At 38.4% G+C, this 17399-nt stretch overlaps 1 protein-coding gene across 3 annotated transcripts in view; it reads left to right on the top strand.

Moving 5' to 3' along the window:
* The window catches only part of HTR7 (5-hydroxytryptamine receptor 7), a 114388-nt gene extending 97889 nt beyond the window's left edge, over positions 1-16499 (top strand). The window contains exons 2-5 of one of the 3 annotated variants that reach the window (XM_015147667.3): positions 6663-7418; position 7903; positions 13653-13749; positions 14815-16499. In XM_015147667.3, the coding sequence (XP_015003153.2) occupies positions 6663-7418; position 7903; positions 13653-13749; positions 14815-14900 (940 nt within the window). In that variant the 3' untranslated portion in view covers positions 14901-16499. Of the gene's footprint in view, positions 1-6662; positions 7424-7902; positions 7904-13652; positions 13750-14814 lie in introns of all 3 variants that reach the window. The other 2 variants (XM_015147664.3, XM_015147665.3) reach the window with 2 other exon arrangements.
* The last annotated feature ends 900 nt before the right edge of the window (positions 16500-17399 follow it).

Here is a 17399-nt window from a genome sequence, read left to right as displayed (position 1 = left end):
TTTTCAGAACTCCAAGCTTTCCTCCTGCACCCTCACTGCTTAGGACCTGTTGTTCCCCACAGGTAACTGCCATTGTGGCTTCTGTTACCAGGGGCTAGTTTTGCCTGGTTTGGAATAGTATGTTCTCTTTTGTTTTTTAGCTTCTTTAGCTCGACCTTATGTTTGTGAAAATCATCCATGTTGACAAGCAGTAGTGGGTTCATTCTCATTGTTTTATAGAATTCCATTGCATAAATATGCCACAGTTTATGTACTTATCCTACTATTATAGAGTTATACTAATTTTACTTTTGTAGAGTGGGTGAGTTTCATTTGGGGCTATTACCAACAGTGCTGCTATAAAGTTTTGTATGTGTATTTTGGTTAATATTCATTATATACTTGGAATTGCTAGATCATAGTGTGTGTATTATTTAGCTTTAGTAGATATTACAAAATAGTTTCCCAAAGTTACTGCCTCAGGTTACACTCCCACCAGTAATGTGTGAGAATCACAATTGTTTCATATCTTCACAGAACACTTGGCATCATAGCTTTTATCATCATCATCATCATCATCATCATCATCATCATTAATTTTAACTACTCTGATGGCTGTTAGTGACATTTCATTGTGCTAATCTGCATTTTTCTCATGACTCAGGATGTTAAACACCTTTTCATGTGTTTGGTGAAGGTGAGTAATTTTCAAACTTTAGGCCTTGATCCAATAATGGGTTATGAAATCAATTTAGTGCATTAAGGCCAGCACTTAAAAAGTCTGAAATAGAATAGAAGAGAGTAAATAATGGTTTATAATGGTAAATATAGATGCGTGAAACTTTTAATTTCCTAAATATAAATATACACACATATCAGTTTATTATATAGGTAAAATGTTATATTTCTTTTTGTGAACTATGGTCAAAAAGGTTTTAAAAAACCCTGTTGAGTATTATGTGCTTAAGAAAAATCTACAACTTGATTAAAACATAAAGACCACACATATCTCATTTAGCACAGTACTGGGAAATAAATCTAATAGCTGAGATAATGGAAACATGATTCATAATGATTTTGTTAGACTAAACTGGAAGCAAACTGTTCAGATGAAATATATAGTAAGTAAAACCCTTCATGTGATAAGTATAAAGTCCTTGTAATTGAATGGGAGAAGGCTGCTTTGACAGCAGTGTGTGGGATAAAGACCCAGAACAGTCAATCCTAAACGCAAAGTCCTAGGTCTCCAATCCTTGAATGAGAATATTGGCTTGGGAATCTGCATGTTTCTAAAGCTCCTGAGTGATTCTGATAATCTGGCAGTTTCAGGAGCCACTGACATTAGCTGGAGATTCTAGTGGATTTTGCCAACCGCAAGGGAGGAATCTCCTGGAGGAGGTGTTCTAAGTGTGTGAACCCTTTTTAAGCTGAACATTCTGAAAAACCACCATATTTCAGAATAATTCTACCCAGTTTCTTTTACTCCCTAAATTATTATTCTATAGCAGTGAAACTCAGAAAAAGCCATTTGATTAAAGAACTGTTATTTACCATTTCTATACAGTTAGAACAGAAGACAGGCAGCAGAGTTAGTTTGCTTCCGATCCCTCTCTATGCAGATTATAGCTCCCTAATCCTCTTTTTCTCTGAACCTGTACTGCAATGGCACCCCTAATGTGAGTTGCATATATTTCTCAATTATATAATACTTTGGTGCTTTTGTCTCCGAGATTTACTGTACTTTAACATTTGTATGCATTTTACAGTAAAATTTTGAAGACTTTATAAGCATCCTGCTTTCTAATTAACAGTGAGGATAAAATGTTAGTGTGATAAATATTAAACATGCATAATTAAGGAATATTAAAAATCAGTCTAGTTTTTTTTTCTTTTTTTCTTTCTCTCCCTTGAAGGTAAGATTTATCCGATACAAGGTTTGGAAGAATGAATGTATAATTTAGAGAAACACTTCCCTGAATACCAATATTACTTTATATAGTAATTATGGGATTTTAAATGCCAATGAGTTCTTTTTCTTTTGTATGAACTTATGAATGTATTATAATAAAGCACTTTTGACAAGCTAATCAAATAAAACAATATAAGATTTAATTATCAGCTTTCTAAAGGTTTTATGAACCAGATTGTTTCTATTGCCAGAATCATTTAGTAATTTAGGAATCTCAGAATCCTCTTAAATCTTTTATTTTGTTCTTAAAGTAGTGGGGTTTTTTTTACGTGCTCACTACAAAAATATCAAGCATAGAAAAATATAAAGAAAATTTAAAATCATTAAAATTTCTACATCTCAGGTAGAACTACTATTGATATTTTAGTTAATATTCTTGTAGACATCTGTGCATACACAGACGTGCTCACACAGGCATACACCCAGTTTTATGTAGAAAGGTTAATAAAATATGTTATACGATATTCTATTATCAATGCATTTTTAATGCACTCTTCTGTTGTTTCTGTGTTAGTAAATACAGATATACATCATCATTTTAATGGTTGCATTATACATATTATATACAGTATATATATATGTATACCATATCTAATCTCCTATTGATAATACTTAGATTGCATCCTTTTTCCTCTATTATGTGTTTAGCAACATCTCTGCACATTAGTCATTTTGCATCTGTACAATTATCTTCTTAAGACAAAATCCTAGATATCTGATTAATTACCAAACTGTCTACCAGAATTATTTCAGTTGACACTTCCAGTAGCAACCTAATAGAACGATTGCTTTTTCACAGTTTTCTAATATTGGATTTGGTCTTTCTTAAATATTGGCAAATGATAAAAATATGTCGTTTTAAAATTTGCATCTCTTTGATTATTAATGAAGTTCTACATATTTTTAAGTGCTTATTGGTCATAGTTTCTCTGTCTCTGTCTTTAAAGTAGAGATGGCGTCTTGCTCTGTTGCTCAGGCTGGTCCCAAACTCCTGGCCTCAAGTGATCCTTCCACCTTGGCCTCCCAAAGTGCTGGGATTATAGGCATGAGCCACGGCACCCGGCTTTGGCCATTAGTTTTTCTTCTTTGATCAGTTGCTTCAATATTTTTTGAGGGATGGTTGGCTTTTTCCTTTTTCTTTTACAAACTATGAAGTTCTTACTATGGGATGGTTGTGTTTTGTATTGACCTGTAGGAAATCTGTGAATATTGTGATATTGCCATTTAGATTTCTAGTTTATGATTTGACTTTTAACTCTTCACAGAATGATTTTTGAATTAAACTAAATGTTGCTTATAAATGTCACTCATTTATTTTGTTTGTTACAAACATTTATTGATGTTTCATTTTATACTTTCAAGCTTTTGTATTATAGTTAAGAATGGCCTTTGTCATCTCAGGATTGTGAAATACTTGCCAATATTTTCTCATAGTCTTAGGGTTTAATTTTTTTTACATGATAATCTTTGATCCATCTGGGATTTATATTTAATCAAAAGAAAGGTAAGAAGCCAGTAATACTTTTACCTCAATTGCTGAACAGTTGTGAGACTTTATGAATATCCAGTTTTTTACTAGTGATTTAAAGTGACTCCTTTTATATTGAATTCTCTTATATATTTGAATCAATTTGAAACTATCCTGTTTTATTGACATCTTTTTGAATAATTTTGGGGGGACTTTTATTTCTGTGGCTTTTTTTTAATAGGAAAAGTATCCCTTCATTATTCTTTTTCAGATTATCTGTCCATTTTTGCATGTTGACTTGGTGAGATTTAAAATCATTAACAAAAGCCATGCCAGTTTATTCATTTGGGGTTATATAGTATTTATAGATTGAGGGGAAATAGGTACTTTTATAATACTAGATTTTCTTATTGAAAAAACAAGTTTTTCCCCCATGGATTTAAGTATTTTTAAAAATGTACCTCAGTAGCATTTTGTATTTTCTCCATATAGGCCCTAGGTATTATTTTTAAAAAGCTTTTTCCTAGATGTTTTTAATTGTTGTTAATTGCATCATCTCCACACTATTTTCTGATTGTTAATGGTTAAAACATAAACTATTAACTTTTGTTTATTTATTTTATATCCAGACACTTCAGTGAGCACTCATTTTTTTTTTCTAGTAATATTTCAGTTGATTTTAGCCTTATATTGTCTCACCAGGTGGAAGTGAGGGGCCTAAGAAGTAAATATAACTATCTTATTGTAGGATGTCTTGAAATAATTAGAGAATGGTGCCTAAAGTAGAACAGAGTTTATGAAATATAATTTGTACATCCAGGGCAGGCTGAATGTAGACTAATCACCATGATTGAAATATAATGTGTCAGCCTAAGTGTACTAGAATGAATAAACATACCATTTAAATGAGATTAATATTCCGAAATGTTATTTGTACTTTATTAATCTCTCAGGATTAATCTTTGTGAATTCTATATTATTTACTTAACCAGGAAAAAGATGGAATTGTTACTTAAGTGGGAAGGCATAGTTCTAGTAAGGAAAGTATGAAGAAATGGGAGAGAAAAAGGATTTCCTCAAAATAGGAGTTTACTAGGTTGTGAATTCCAGGCTTGCTAATTTTTTTAATTCTCCACAAATAAAATATAACTTCTTTTTTTGTCTTAATTTTTCCAACATAACACCTGTTACATCAACCATCTACCCTATCGACACACCCCCAATCCCAGTAAGTAGGTGTAAAATGGTCTGACAATGCCATCTGGTGGCCCCCTGGGGAATTGTGTACAGTAACCTCTACCTGCTGGACTTCACTCCTTGGTGAACCTGAGGTACCGACCTGGGCTCATGTCTTGGATGCCACATTCAGGCTTGAGAGCAGGCAGTTTACAATGGGGCTGTAGACCAAGAGTGACAAGAAATCAAAGTGCAGGTCTGGGGAAAGGCTGCTGGGGGAATAAGGAAGGTGCCCAAAAGGCCACATTCACAGGAGCTGGTTGAGAACAAGGACTAGATTTTCCTTTTCCCTCCCTCCTCCCTTTTCCGTCTTCCTTCCTCCTTCCCTCCCTCTCTTCTTCTGAGTTACTTTCCCCCACACTGCCTGCCTTTTTCTTAACTCTTGTTCTTGCATTCTAAGGAAAGCCTCCCTCTCTCTCTTCCCTCATTCTGTTTGGGAGCAGCATCATAATCCTAACTACAGCTGATAAGTCTAAGGGTAGTGATTGTAGGTCAACTTTATTAAGGAAAAGGGAAGGCAGAATTTGGCAAATGAAGAACCCAGCATTGTGAACGCATGAGTCCTTGGAAGGGATCAGAAGTCCCCTTCAACATTACCATGGTGTCAGATTTTCCCCTTCATCCGACATGATTTCTCCATTTGCCTGCACGCAGGATTTTCATCTCTTCTACCCACTGCCATATCTCCAACACCTGGAACAGTACCTGTCCAGTAAAACGAGCTCCACTAATACTTGTTGAAGGAAAGAATTCTAGAGGAGTAAGAACATCTGGCTCATCATTTTTTACTGTATTTCGATGTTGTCTTCTTGTAAGTGTTATAGTGATGCTAATTTTCATTGTGAAAGTATGATTTTGGACTTTTGTGGGATAATTTAAGTATTAAAGGATATTTCTAGCAGAAATTGTTTTTTAAGTTCTAACCTACTAACTGGCCAACTTTCAGAAAATAACCTGTTGGTAAGTTAGGGACTCTCTGTATCTTTCCTTTTTATGTTTCAATAATGTATCTTTTATATACATAAAGGAAGTAAAAACAACAACAAAATGACCATCTTTTTTTCTGTCTTTGCTTCTCAAGTGCTCCAAGCTTCCCAAAATAGAATCTAAGGCTATTAAATATGAGGAAAACACAGGTTTGAAAAGCTGAAAAATATTAAGCATTTGGCAGAATATCTTTTCTGTATATGTTTTCTCTGTGTGCACAGATTTGTTTGCATTACAAATCCTTGATCACAGACTTGGAGTCATATTTATTCCCTGTATAGAACTAAGCACAGAGAAAATGCTGGATTTCCCTAATATTTTGCAGAACTGTACCCTTGTTTTGTGATTCTCCTAAGAACTGGAGAGAGAAGGCAGAATGTTTTTATTTCTTAGATTGTTCCTCTGACATTGCTGTTGTGTGAGACTTTTCTGTGGGTAAATAATAATAATAATATCATTTTCTGCTAACCATTTCAACACTCTAGGATTCCCAGACTATCTCACGGATCTGTGTGATCTTAAAGAAATGCTTTTGCTGTAATGCAAAGGGAAAGCTAAAATGAATTAAAAGCTGGCCTAAATTAAGACAGCTGGGGTGATCACTGGGTATATAATACCAGAGTGTGGTAGACCTTGGTTGTTTTGAGAATGTGTCACAGCATCCTACATCAGAGTTGATATGTTGTCCTGGCTGATTTTGGTGGCTGTGGTCATGGGGAGGGGGAGCTCTTTAAACTTTGTTGACTATATGGATTGTGAAAAACTGTAAGGCATGCAAAAAGCATGGACTGACTTTAGAGCCAGAGGGCTCTCAGGCTACAATCTGGCATTGCCTCTTTGTGACCTGGAATAAAATAGGTAACATCTCAGAGGCTTAGTTTACCTTTCTGCAAAATGGGAGTAATGATGCCTACCTAGAAGGGCTGTTGTGAGGACTGGTGCTGGTACCTGGCTGGCAGGACTTGCTCAGCTGACCAGTTATGATCACAGTGTTCACCTGTTATCTTTCCATCTCTCCACTAGGTACCTTGGAATCACAAGGCCCCTCACCTACCCTGTGAGGCAAAATGGGAAATGCATGGCGAAGATGATTCTCTCCGTCTGGCTTCTCTCTGCCTCCATCACTTTACCTCCGCTCTTTGGATGGGCTCAGAATGTAAATGACGATAAGGTGTGCTTGATCAGCCAGGACTTTGGCTACACGATTTACTCTACCGCAGTGGCATTTTATATCCCCATGTCCGTCATGCTTTTCATGTACTACCAGATTTACAAGGCTGCCAGGAAGAGTGCTGCCAAACACAAATTCCCTGGCTTCCCTCGAGTGGAGCCAGACAGCGTCATCGCCCTGAATGGCATAGTGAAGCTCCAGAAGGAGGTGGAAGAGTGTGCAAACCTTTCGAGACTCCTCAAGCATGAAAGGAAAAACATCTCCATCTTTAAGCGGGAACAGAAAGCAGCCACCACCCTGGGGATCATCGTCGGGGCCTTTACCGTGTGCTGGCTGCCATTTTTCCTCCTCTCGACAGCCAGACCCTTCATCTGTGGCACTTCCTGCAGCTGCATCCCACTGTGGGTGGAGAGGACATTTCTGTGGCTAGGCTATGCAAACTCTCTCATTAACCCTTTTATATATGCCTTCTTCAACCGGGACCTGAGGACCACCTATCGCAGCCTGCTTCAGTGCCAGTACCGGAATATCAACCGGAAGCTCTCAGCTGCAGGCATGCATGAAGCCCTGAAGCTTGCTGAGAGGCCAGAGAGAGCTGAGTTTGTGCTGTAAGGTCATTTATCATTATTTTCCTTTTATCCCCCAAACCCTTTCATGCAGCTTTTTGAAGCACATCACAGAAAGTTTCCTGAACGAGTAGCTAGCTTATTTTTTACTAAACATACCAGATTTGAATTGACAACAGTATAGATTCCAATCTTCCACCCAGTAAAATTCCAAAAGCCAAAAATAGGTACTTAGTTGGATTGGTAGATGAGACTAATTTGCTGAAGAATTGCAATTGATGTGATTGACAACAAAGAGGTGATATTTTCCATTCTTTCTCCATAAATGACATCCAAATTATGTCCTTACATCTGAATTTTGTAACATTATTATTTTAGTTGTTATTATTCTTCTATCTAGTAAAACTTTTTTGACGACTTCAACCTTCACCGATAAATTCTTCTTTTGAGGTAGGAGGCACAATGATCTCTCTAGTATGCAGTTACATTCACCTGGGCTGAAAGGAGGCAGCCCAGGAAAAAGAAGAGTGATTAGTGTGGGTCTCAAGAACCAGACATGGTAGAGCGCCTCTGTAATCCTAGCCTCTTGGGAGGCCAAGGCAGGAGGATAGCTTGAGCCCAGGGGTTGGATTATGCAGTGAGCTATGATCATGCCATTGCCCTCCAACCTGGTTGACAGAGCAAGACCTGCCTCTAAAAAAGAAAAGGAAAAGAGCCACAGGACCGTTTAGGAAATGTTCCTGGCCATCTTGGCAGGAGAGAACCAAGAATTGCTCTAAGAAGTCTTAATGACTTTCAAGGAAGCAATTACCATAGGGTCTTGGGATCTGAAAAAGGATCTGATGGTGATAGAGAAATGGAAATTTCAGAAGTGACCCACGTGTTAAAAAATTGACATTGTAAAGAAGGAAAGAGATAGTATATTAGTTAGAGGTGTCAACATGTCAGATGAAGACTCTGTTTTAAATGTGAGGTAGAGGAGATTTCTTCACATTTGAAAGTCAGGGGAAAAATAAACTTGGAATGAAAAATTGGAAGGTTCTGTTGAGACAGTGAGCAGATTAATGTTGGAGGTGTCCATCTTCACAGCCTGGCGGGAAGGAGCAGACTAGAGAACCAGGGACCACTCTAGCAGAGAGGGACCTTCCCAGTCATCTTGTCCACCCCTGTCATTCAACAGAAGAGCTAACTGGGAGTTGAAAAGTGAGATGTCTCACACTTAGCTAGTGTCACAACTAAGTCTAGATCCCACATCATCTGAATCCCAGTGCTACTCATTTTTCTTATACTGGACTGCCTTTATCTTACAACTGAAAGTTGGAAGACTACAGTTATGCTAATTCTTAAGCTGAGTGTAGCTTCACAGGCATTCATGTTTACTTCTATATACTCTTTTGTACACATGAGATTGTTCACAATATAAAAAGTAGCATTAAAAAATAATGTAATTTTAAGTTCTAGAACATGTACTATGAGCAAACCCAGAGATCTTACTATGCCTGTAAGAGTTCATTGAATTTACCATTAGGATTTTCCCACCAGATTCTGAATTCCTTCAGAGAAGGAACTATGTCTTAATCAGATTTCTTTCTGCAGAATCTAGTACAGTACTTGACACATAATAGATGATAAATAAAAGTAATAACTGCTAACCATTATTGAACACCTGCTACGTGCTATGCAGCATGCTACCTGCAAAATAGGTGCTTCTGGCATCCCCACTTTTCAGAAGAACAACTTACGGCTCAGGAGCATAAAGTAACTGACCTATGTTCACACAGTCCCTAAGTGGTAGCTGTGATATGAATCACTCCGATGCTTCTATGGAATGTTATGCAATAATACTTGTCAAGTGACTTCAGTATATAGGCAGTGAAGAGTCTCAGAATATTTTCGAGCTGGAGACTAGCCGTAAGCTCTCTAAGAAGACAATGAGAATGACTTGTTACACTAAGTAAGTAAAGTTTATTAGACTTACTGCACTATGAGTGGTATCCACTCCTAGACAGTCTTAGTAGTTTCTCAGATGAAGGAAATAAGGCAAGGATATTGATAGAGTTTTGGGGCTTGGGCTGGGTGATTTGAAGGTGGGGAACTGGTGAAGATTAGGCAGAGTTTATGACATAATAGCTTTAGACTGGTAAGTACAACTAGATGAGGGCTGTGAAGTAAGTGCTAATGAGCAAACTATTAGTTTTGATAAGTAGGCTATTTTTGTTGGCATATAGTCTTATCTTCTGAAAGTGACTACTTCCTAGAACAAATAGCTAGGTTATTTTGCCTGGCTCCAGCATTGTTTAGCACAGGAAAAGGAAAGCGTGTTGGTTCTAGTTCTCAGGAGTAACATGGGAAGGTCTCTCTGGCAATAGTGAGGAGGGCAGGGGATCCAGTTAAGCAGCCAGTGTATAAACTAGGAAAGAACAGATAATGTCATGAGCTAGGAAACACTGCTATATTTGCATGCATCCTATAGGGTCAAATAACTTGAGAATAATTTTATTGATTATTTTAGTTAATAATTCATAGATAATTCAGATAGATCATAAAATGGTAATCTTTAAAATGTAACACTAAAAGGTTTTCCAATTTAAAATAATAGCTTGTGTTTGCTCAAGACTCACTCTCAGGCACTTTGCTGAGCACTTTATGTGAATTTGATCAATTAATCCTCAAAAGTTTATGATAGGTTAGTTTTCTTCATTTCCATTCTGAAAATAACAAAACAAGGGCTTGGAGAAGTAAAATAATTTCCCCCACAGTCATACAGAGAGTGATAGAGCTGGATTTGAGCCCAGGACATCTGTGTTCAAAAGTGCTTTTAACTTCTATGCTACTGTGCCTTTTATAAAAATAAATCAGCTAACGTAAAGTCTAAAGATATTTGCCTTTGTATCTTTAGCTGGTCTGGAGGCTTGGATGTTGTTTTCCTGTTAGCTTAACACAGAGGTCAGCAAACTTTAACTGTGAAGGGCCAAGTGGTAAATATTTTAAACTTTGCTAGCCATATGGTCCCTATTGAAACTACTCTTCTCACTGATGAGTAATTTGTCACTGACATAAGTAAACGGATAGGCCTGTGTACCAATAAAACTTTATTTACAAAAAGAGGCTGCCAGTTGTATTTGGCCCACAAGCCATAGTCTGCTGTATCCTCTTTACATTTCTCTCAGTTTGAATTTATAATTACAGAATATCCACTTCATTAAGGATGATTAGCCTAAAAACATCCATCAGCTTTAGGAAATTTCTAATGTGGCTGCCATGCATTGAGGAAAATACAGAAAACAGATGATATCTCTCATGTCCTTGTGCATATATTTTTGTTGGATATACCTTACACAAACAGACATATGTTGCTATGGCCTGAATATTTGTGTCTCCTGCAAAATTCGTATTTTGAAACCAAATTCCCAATGCAATAGTATGAAAATGTGGATTCTTTAGGAGGTAATTAGGTCATGAGGACAGGGCCCTCATAAATGGGATTATTGCCCTTATAGAAGAGGCCTGAGGGAGCTTGTTCACATCTTCTACCATGTGAGGACGCAGTTAGAAGTTACCTTCTATGAAGCAGACAGCGAGCCCTCACCAGACATGGGATCTGCTGGTGGCTTAATCTTGGATTTCTCAGCCTCTTGAACTCTAAGAAATAAATCTCTGTTGTTTATAAGCTACCAGCTTATGGTATTTTTTTATAGCAGCCTGGCTAGGCTAAGACATACGCACATGCAACCTTTCTGTAATAAGGAAATGTGGAGACAGGAAAAGCTATAGGATTCAAAGGAAAGGAAAATAACCCAGAGCTTATACTAACCCTGATCAGAGAAGACTTCCTGAAGGATATAAACTCAAGAATGTCTATTAAGTTGGTCAAAGCATTTATAGTGAAAGGAGAGCAGAAATGTTATTCTAGGTGAAGAGGACTTTTTTTGTAAAGGCACCAATGTGGGAGCTTATACAAAGGACCACCTGGCTGAAACTAAGCATTTGGGTGCAGGAACTGTTGGAGATCAAAGCAGAAAAGTAGATTGAGATGAAATTGTAAAGGATCTTCTATGCCAGCTCCAATAATTTGGACTTTTAGTATTGACAAATGGTTCTTAATCAGGAGTAATTTTGCCTCCCATCCCAACTCTTTGGAAACATTTGGCATTTTCTGGAGGCATTTTTGGTTGTCACAAGTGGGGGTGGGACGCTTCTGGCATCTACTGGGTAGAGGCCAGGGCTGCTGTTAAGGATTTTACAGTATACAGGCCAGCACCCCTGCCCCCCTCCCCGCTCCAACAAAGAAGTACCCAGTCCTTATTGCTAAAGTTGTGACACTCTGGTGTAAATATAGTAAGCCATCAGTGAATCTGCAGGTAGGGGAATGGAGTCATCACAGTGGTCAAGACTGATGCAGTAGCACTGTGTGGGTAACTCAGAAGGTAAAAAATGGATGTTGTTTTTCCCAGAAAATTGGCTTGTTTTTCCCAGAAACATTTGAGGGTCTGCTATATACAAGGTATGGAACCAGGCATGGGTAGGGTAGAAAGGTGAGTAAATGACAGTTGTAGTCTCTGGAAGCTTTTAATCTAGTATGCTGGGGTGGCTGTAGAGGTGGTGGTGGCTAGTAGGAGACTTGTAATCAGAACCCTTTGCTCCCCCTGCCTCTCTCTAGCTCTCACTCATCTTGTGGTCACCCTACAGACTCTGGGCTCCTCCAGACTCTGGGCTTTCTCCAGCTCTTTTCCTCCCATTAGCTTCTGGGCTTCTAGTCTCTCTTAACCTTCTCGCCCTGTTCTGCCTTCTTGGCTCTACGTATTCTCCTACATAATAGTTTCTTTCTTTCCTGTGTAAACCTGTGAGACTGTGTTCCTACTCCCAAATATTTACCTATTTTTCCCCATTTTCTTGATCAGCATAACCAGAACCTCAGGAGTTCAAAAGGCACTTGAAAATTTTCCCTGGGGTAATGAAGTGAATAGATGGGGGAAAAGTTGTGAATACTTTTGCACTGGTAATTTTAATTTACTGCTATCAATTTTAATCCTTTTCACAAGTATTCACAGATTGGTAATATAAAACCAAATGTGATAATGAAATATAATCAAGGATTCTTTTTTCTTTTTAAATTTGATTACTTATGGATTTGCTTTGAATTGCCATCAATTGCTTTTAAGTATCCTGTTTTCATGAATTTTGTTGATGTCATTTATGAATAACATTGAACAGCACTTGCTAAATACTTCCATATAAAAGAATGTCATGAAATTGTTTTAAAGTAGCTCTTCTTTTCCTGCTCCCTTTTTTCCTGGTGATTGTATTGTCATTGTCTTCAAAGGGCCTCTTATAATTCCTGTGGATTGCAGGAGTCCTAGTGGTGACTTGTAGCAGAGTAACCTTGGGTTTCTGCCATGAATTCTGCTAATACAGTGCTCCAGGGTTTGTTGTGAAGCATCCTGAAAGGTACTTTCTTTCTTTGTGGAAACCAGTAATTAAAAATAAAATAAAATAAAATAGATCCCAGAGAAAATTGGGAAGAAGCATCAAAGCCTCTGAAACCCTGGGTATCTGTGATCGGATGCTGCCTTAAAGGCAGAAACAAACAAAAAGTTTGCTATTTCATGGACTTTTCTTCTCCATAGATGATTTATTTTCATTAAGTCATCATTTTATTTTTACTAAATCATCAATTAGTAATAATAGCTTATTTGCTTCATGCTTCGCAATTGCCTACATTTTAACTTTGCAATGTTTCTTTAAGGAAGGCAGGTGATTTCCCTCCCTTGCTTTGTCTAATATTTATATATTTTTGTTCTATTAGTAGATAATAAATTCATATAGCACAATATAAAATCAAGCAGTACAGAGGAGTACAGAAGAAAAATAAGTCTTGAGGGGCATTCTTAGAAAGAAAATATCCATGGTAGAAATCAAGAACAGGGGGATATTTGAGGTGGGTCTTGAAGAAGGAGTAGGATTTTAACAAGAAGACATAGTAGGGGTGGAAGTAGAGTGGTGGCTGCTCAAGGCAGAGGGGACAGCATGGACCGAGGGGCCCAGATGTTGATAGAGGTGGACAAGAAGTTTGGGGCATGTCTTCAGCAGTACTGGGAAGCTGGGTAGTCTATGGTCAGCATGGAGGGCTAAGTGGGCAGGGGTGAGGGAGGGAGATGAAGGCTTTTGAGCAGGAGTGAGACTAGGGATGCAGTATAAATGATGTATGGAAGGCTTCACAATAGGAGAAGGGATATGGGTTAGAAGACTGATACAAGAGTGGGGTCTCATGTCAAGAGGGCCTGCACAAGGAGGGTGCTGTTGAGACTAGGAAAGAGGCCACAGGTGTCTGTGTGGATGCTACAATCTCCAGACCATCACAATTGGTTAGCAGGTGGGTAGCAAGGAAAGGGAGACTTTGGAGATAGTGCTGTGGCCTAGAGGAATTCAGAACATGAACTATGTGAGCAGAGCAGTGCTGAGCTGGAGAAAGTGTGGTCTCTCCTGTGCTGAGAAGAGACAGAGGCCCTGGGCTAGGAACGCGTCTGTGGAGCACAGATGGTTGCCAGTCCCCTCTTCAGATACCTAGGAGCCTATAGTGCTGGGTCTGGGCTGAAGTGCAGCACTTGTCCTCAAGTGTTATTGTGTGAGGCTGAGGGGAAAAGCCAGAAACCATGTCTCCAGCAAAATCCATCTATTGATCACCCATCTGAAGGGCTGGGCTGAGAGGGGGACCTCAAAGAAGGAAGAGCAGGACTGCAGGCAAAATAGCCAAATGGCAGGGTAGGGAGTGCTTTAGATGGGGTGGGTAGGCTGAGATTGGTTGCACAGTCCCAGGCTCTGGGTCCTCATAGACCTAGCTCTCAAGCACATGATGTAGTGTGGTAATTCGAGGCCGGTGGAGGTGCAGTTAGGGGAGTGGCTTTACACCAGGAGAAAGGGACTTTTCTCAGCCATTGGCTGACACTTCTCTATCACTAATACCACTTCTGTGCATCTAGGAACGAGGGAGAGAAGTGAAGTTTCTTGGTCCCTGCACACTTACCTTACAATAACACACCTTCCTAGGTTTGAGAGAGAGAACACTTCTCGTTGGTAATCATTATTTAGTCATTATTCTTTTCAAGTAGGGCAAGTGCAATAGTATTTTGCAAGGATTTTTGAAAGCAAAGTCATTTTTGGCTATGGCTATATTAAAAAGGTGAATTTCTAAATGGGTTATTTGGGGCTGATTTGCAAATATATTAAAGCCTTGGCAACTTGTGGGAGTTATGAAACTTACCCAAAGAGTCACAGCACTTTTTGTTTCCCTTTAAGGATACTCATAATCCATTAGAAGCCACAAATGATTCAAATTACTGACTGCTGTAAAAATTAAGTCCACCCACCACAAAATGAAAACTCACATTTACGGTTCTGCTAAATCATTTTCTTATTTCTCTCTCTCTTTTTTTTTTAGACAAAACGCTGACTACTGTAGAAAAAAAGGTCATGATTCATGATCGAAAGCAGAACAATGGAGATGAAATAAACAAGGCAAATTAGAGGTGGAAACAGAAGGAAGTCATTTGCTGAGCCTGCAGAATGGAATGCGACTTCTCTCCTTTCTTGGGATGTCTAAAACGTGACAAACAGGGTGATCTGTTGTACACATTACCTTACAAGGGAGATGGTGACTTCTCCTTTTTTCTGTGGATCAGTGCTGTTGTGTGTTCTCAGTTTAAGATAGCAGATCATCTCAGCAGTAAGCACACCGACAGAACTGAGTTCCACAAAGGAAGCAGTTTCTGGTGCTTTGCATATGTCCAAATCCATGCAAGTGGGAGAAAGTTCCAATGCACACTTCCCATGCTTCTGAGTCTAGGTGTTGTGGTGAATATGCAGGAATCATTCCTGAGACAGAATGTATTTTGTTGTATGACAGAAGGCTTTTCCAAGCAAACTGCAGTGAGTGTAGTGTTGAATATGTTGCATGTCTATGTTAGAAAACAGAATCCAGTCATCAGCTAATACAAATGATTTCCCAGAGCAGTGTTTGTTTCAAGCTTCTGTCAAATAGTTTGGCTTTTCTGCAGGGTCTCTGTGATTTCCCCACCAATGTACTTTCTTTGTTAACTCACTTATTATGGTATAACTCAGGAACAGGTCTCAGGATGGAGAGAAGCATATAACTTGAGCAAAGCTTTTTGTTGTGCTCTGAAGGGTCTTGAGGGGTGAGGGTGATGCCTTCTGTGAGGATTTTTATCGCAGTGAAGCTCAAGTGGTACCCAACTGCATTGTAATTAACATGATTATTGGCATGCTTTTGACTCTCATTTTCTACCAGGCTGCAGTGGGCCCACCCATGGGCTGGCCCATAACTGTATGTTATGTGGAAGAAGTGTGGGAATGATGGGTTTTCCATGAAATGTTGTGATGCTTCTGGAGATGGGGCATAAACATGTTCATTCTTGTTGAGCTGCATTGTATTCAACCAAATTGTGTGAAGCAAGGTCACCTGGACCACTCTTGGGAAATGCTTCAGAACACCAGTCTGTTCCTTCTAGATTATTTGTTTTTGTGTTCTCTGTATCTTAAATCAAATGTGTGCCTAAGCAGTTCTGTCCTCTGATTCCCACCCCTACCCACCAAAAAATGGTAGACATGAAGGGCAGGTAAGGAAACAGAAAAGGTCTCTCTGCGGATATATATTTTTTAAATGGCACTATGTAGCAATTAAGAGCTAAGGAGACAGAAAGACAGCAGATGAGAATAGAAGAGTACCTGTACCTACAAGGGGAAAAATGAATGCAATTCTTTATTTGATAAGAGAGAACTGAAAGATAATATTATTTTCCTACAATAAAGCAAGCTGTCCTGTCACAGGATAAAGTGGAATTCCGACATGGATTATGGACTTCTTCTAACTCCCATTGACATTGCTTCTTACCAGACATGGGGAAGAGTTGCCTTTCCTGAAAGGGGAGGAGGGCACTGTCCTTTCAGACAAAGCTTGTATAAATTCCTGAACCGCAAATTTGCTAAAGTGACCGTATATATTATATTCATAATTTAAATGATTATTTATGGTCAGATACATATTGTTAAACTTGAAAATGTTTTATTACATTACATCAAATAAAGTTTATTTGTAGCTGAAATAAAGCAATGTAAGTAAAAATTTTTAATTAAAGGTCATGTCATACATGTTGCTGTCTGTAGAATGACTGAAGGGCAAACACTTTATATGTTTGCTAAAATCCTAACAGGTAGCTAAGACAGCTCTGGATTCAATTACATTTCACTGTGAGGATTCATTGCCTTAGTGACTTTATTTTTATAAAACAATGCCTGTTCATTACTTGATCTGATTAATGAGCATTGTTTGGGCTCCTGGCACACTCGGCATTGCTGGCATCGAGGGGACAAAGATGGGTATGGCACAGTCCTTGCTTTTAAGAGTTTGCCATCAGGTAGATGGCAAACATGTCTCGGTTTGTCGCAATGTAGTATAGTAAGTGCTATAGCAGGTTTTAGGGAGTGACTTTTTCTTTCCTGTAGTGCAAGACAGGGCACTATGGTTAGTTGGATTGATTCGAGTTTTCAGATGTGTTGTTTAATTTTTTATGAAGACCTTCGTGATTTAAATTGGCTCTTTATCCTGCCTGACTTGAATGCCTGACTGTTGACCTCTCTGCTTCATTCTGGCTACAAAGGCTGAGCTTCATGTGTATACTGTACTTTAAATATATGGCAGCAAATGAAAGGCAAAGGTAGAAATGGCAAAGGGATGAGAAAAATAAATCATTAATACAGTTTCACATATGACATAATTTGTGTCAAAGACACAGCTTTTGTTTTAACTAAGAACTGGGAAAATCATTGAAATGAACATTTTGTATATAATGACTGTTCAAGCAAGAAGGACTATTCCTCTTCTCACTCTAGGGTATCAGCTGTCATTTTCTGGCAAGGCTGAGTACTGGGAAACCATGCTTGAGAAGTAAATCACTTACTTGTAAGAGATAACTGAGTCACTGTTGCCTTAGCATTTAGTTTTATTCT

Source organism: Macaca mulatta, chromosome 9 (assembly GCF_049350105.2).
Source record: "Macaca mulatta isolate MMU2019108-1 chromosome 9, T2T-MMU8v2.0, whole genome shotgun sequence".
Classification (NCBI taxonomy): domain Eukaryota; kingdom Metazoa; phylum Chordata; class Mammalia; order Primates; family Cercopithecidae; genus Macaca; species Macaca mulatta.
Note: the sequence above shows the minus strand (reverse complement) of the source record. Positions and strands in the feature narration are given on the sequence as shown.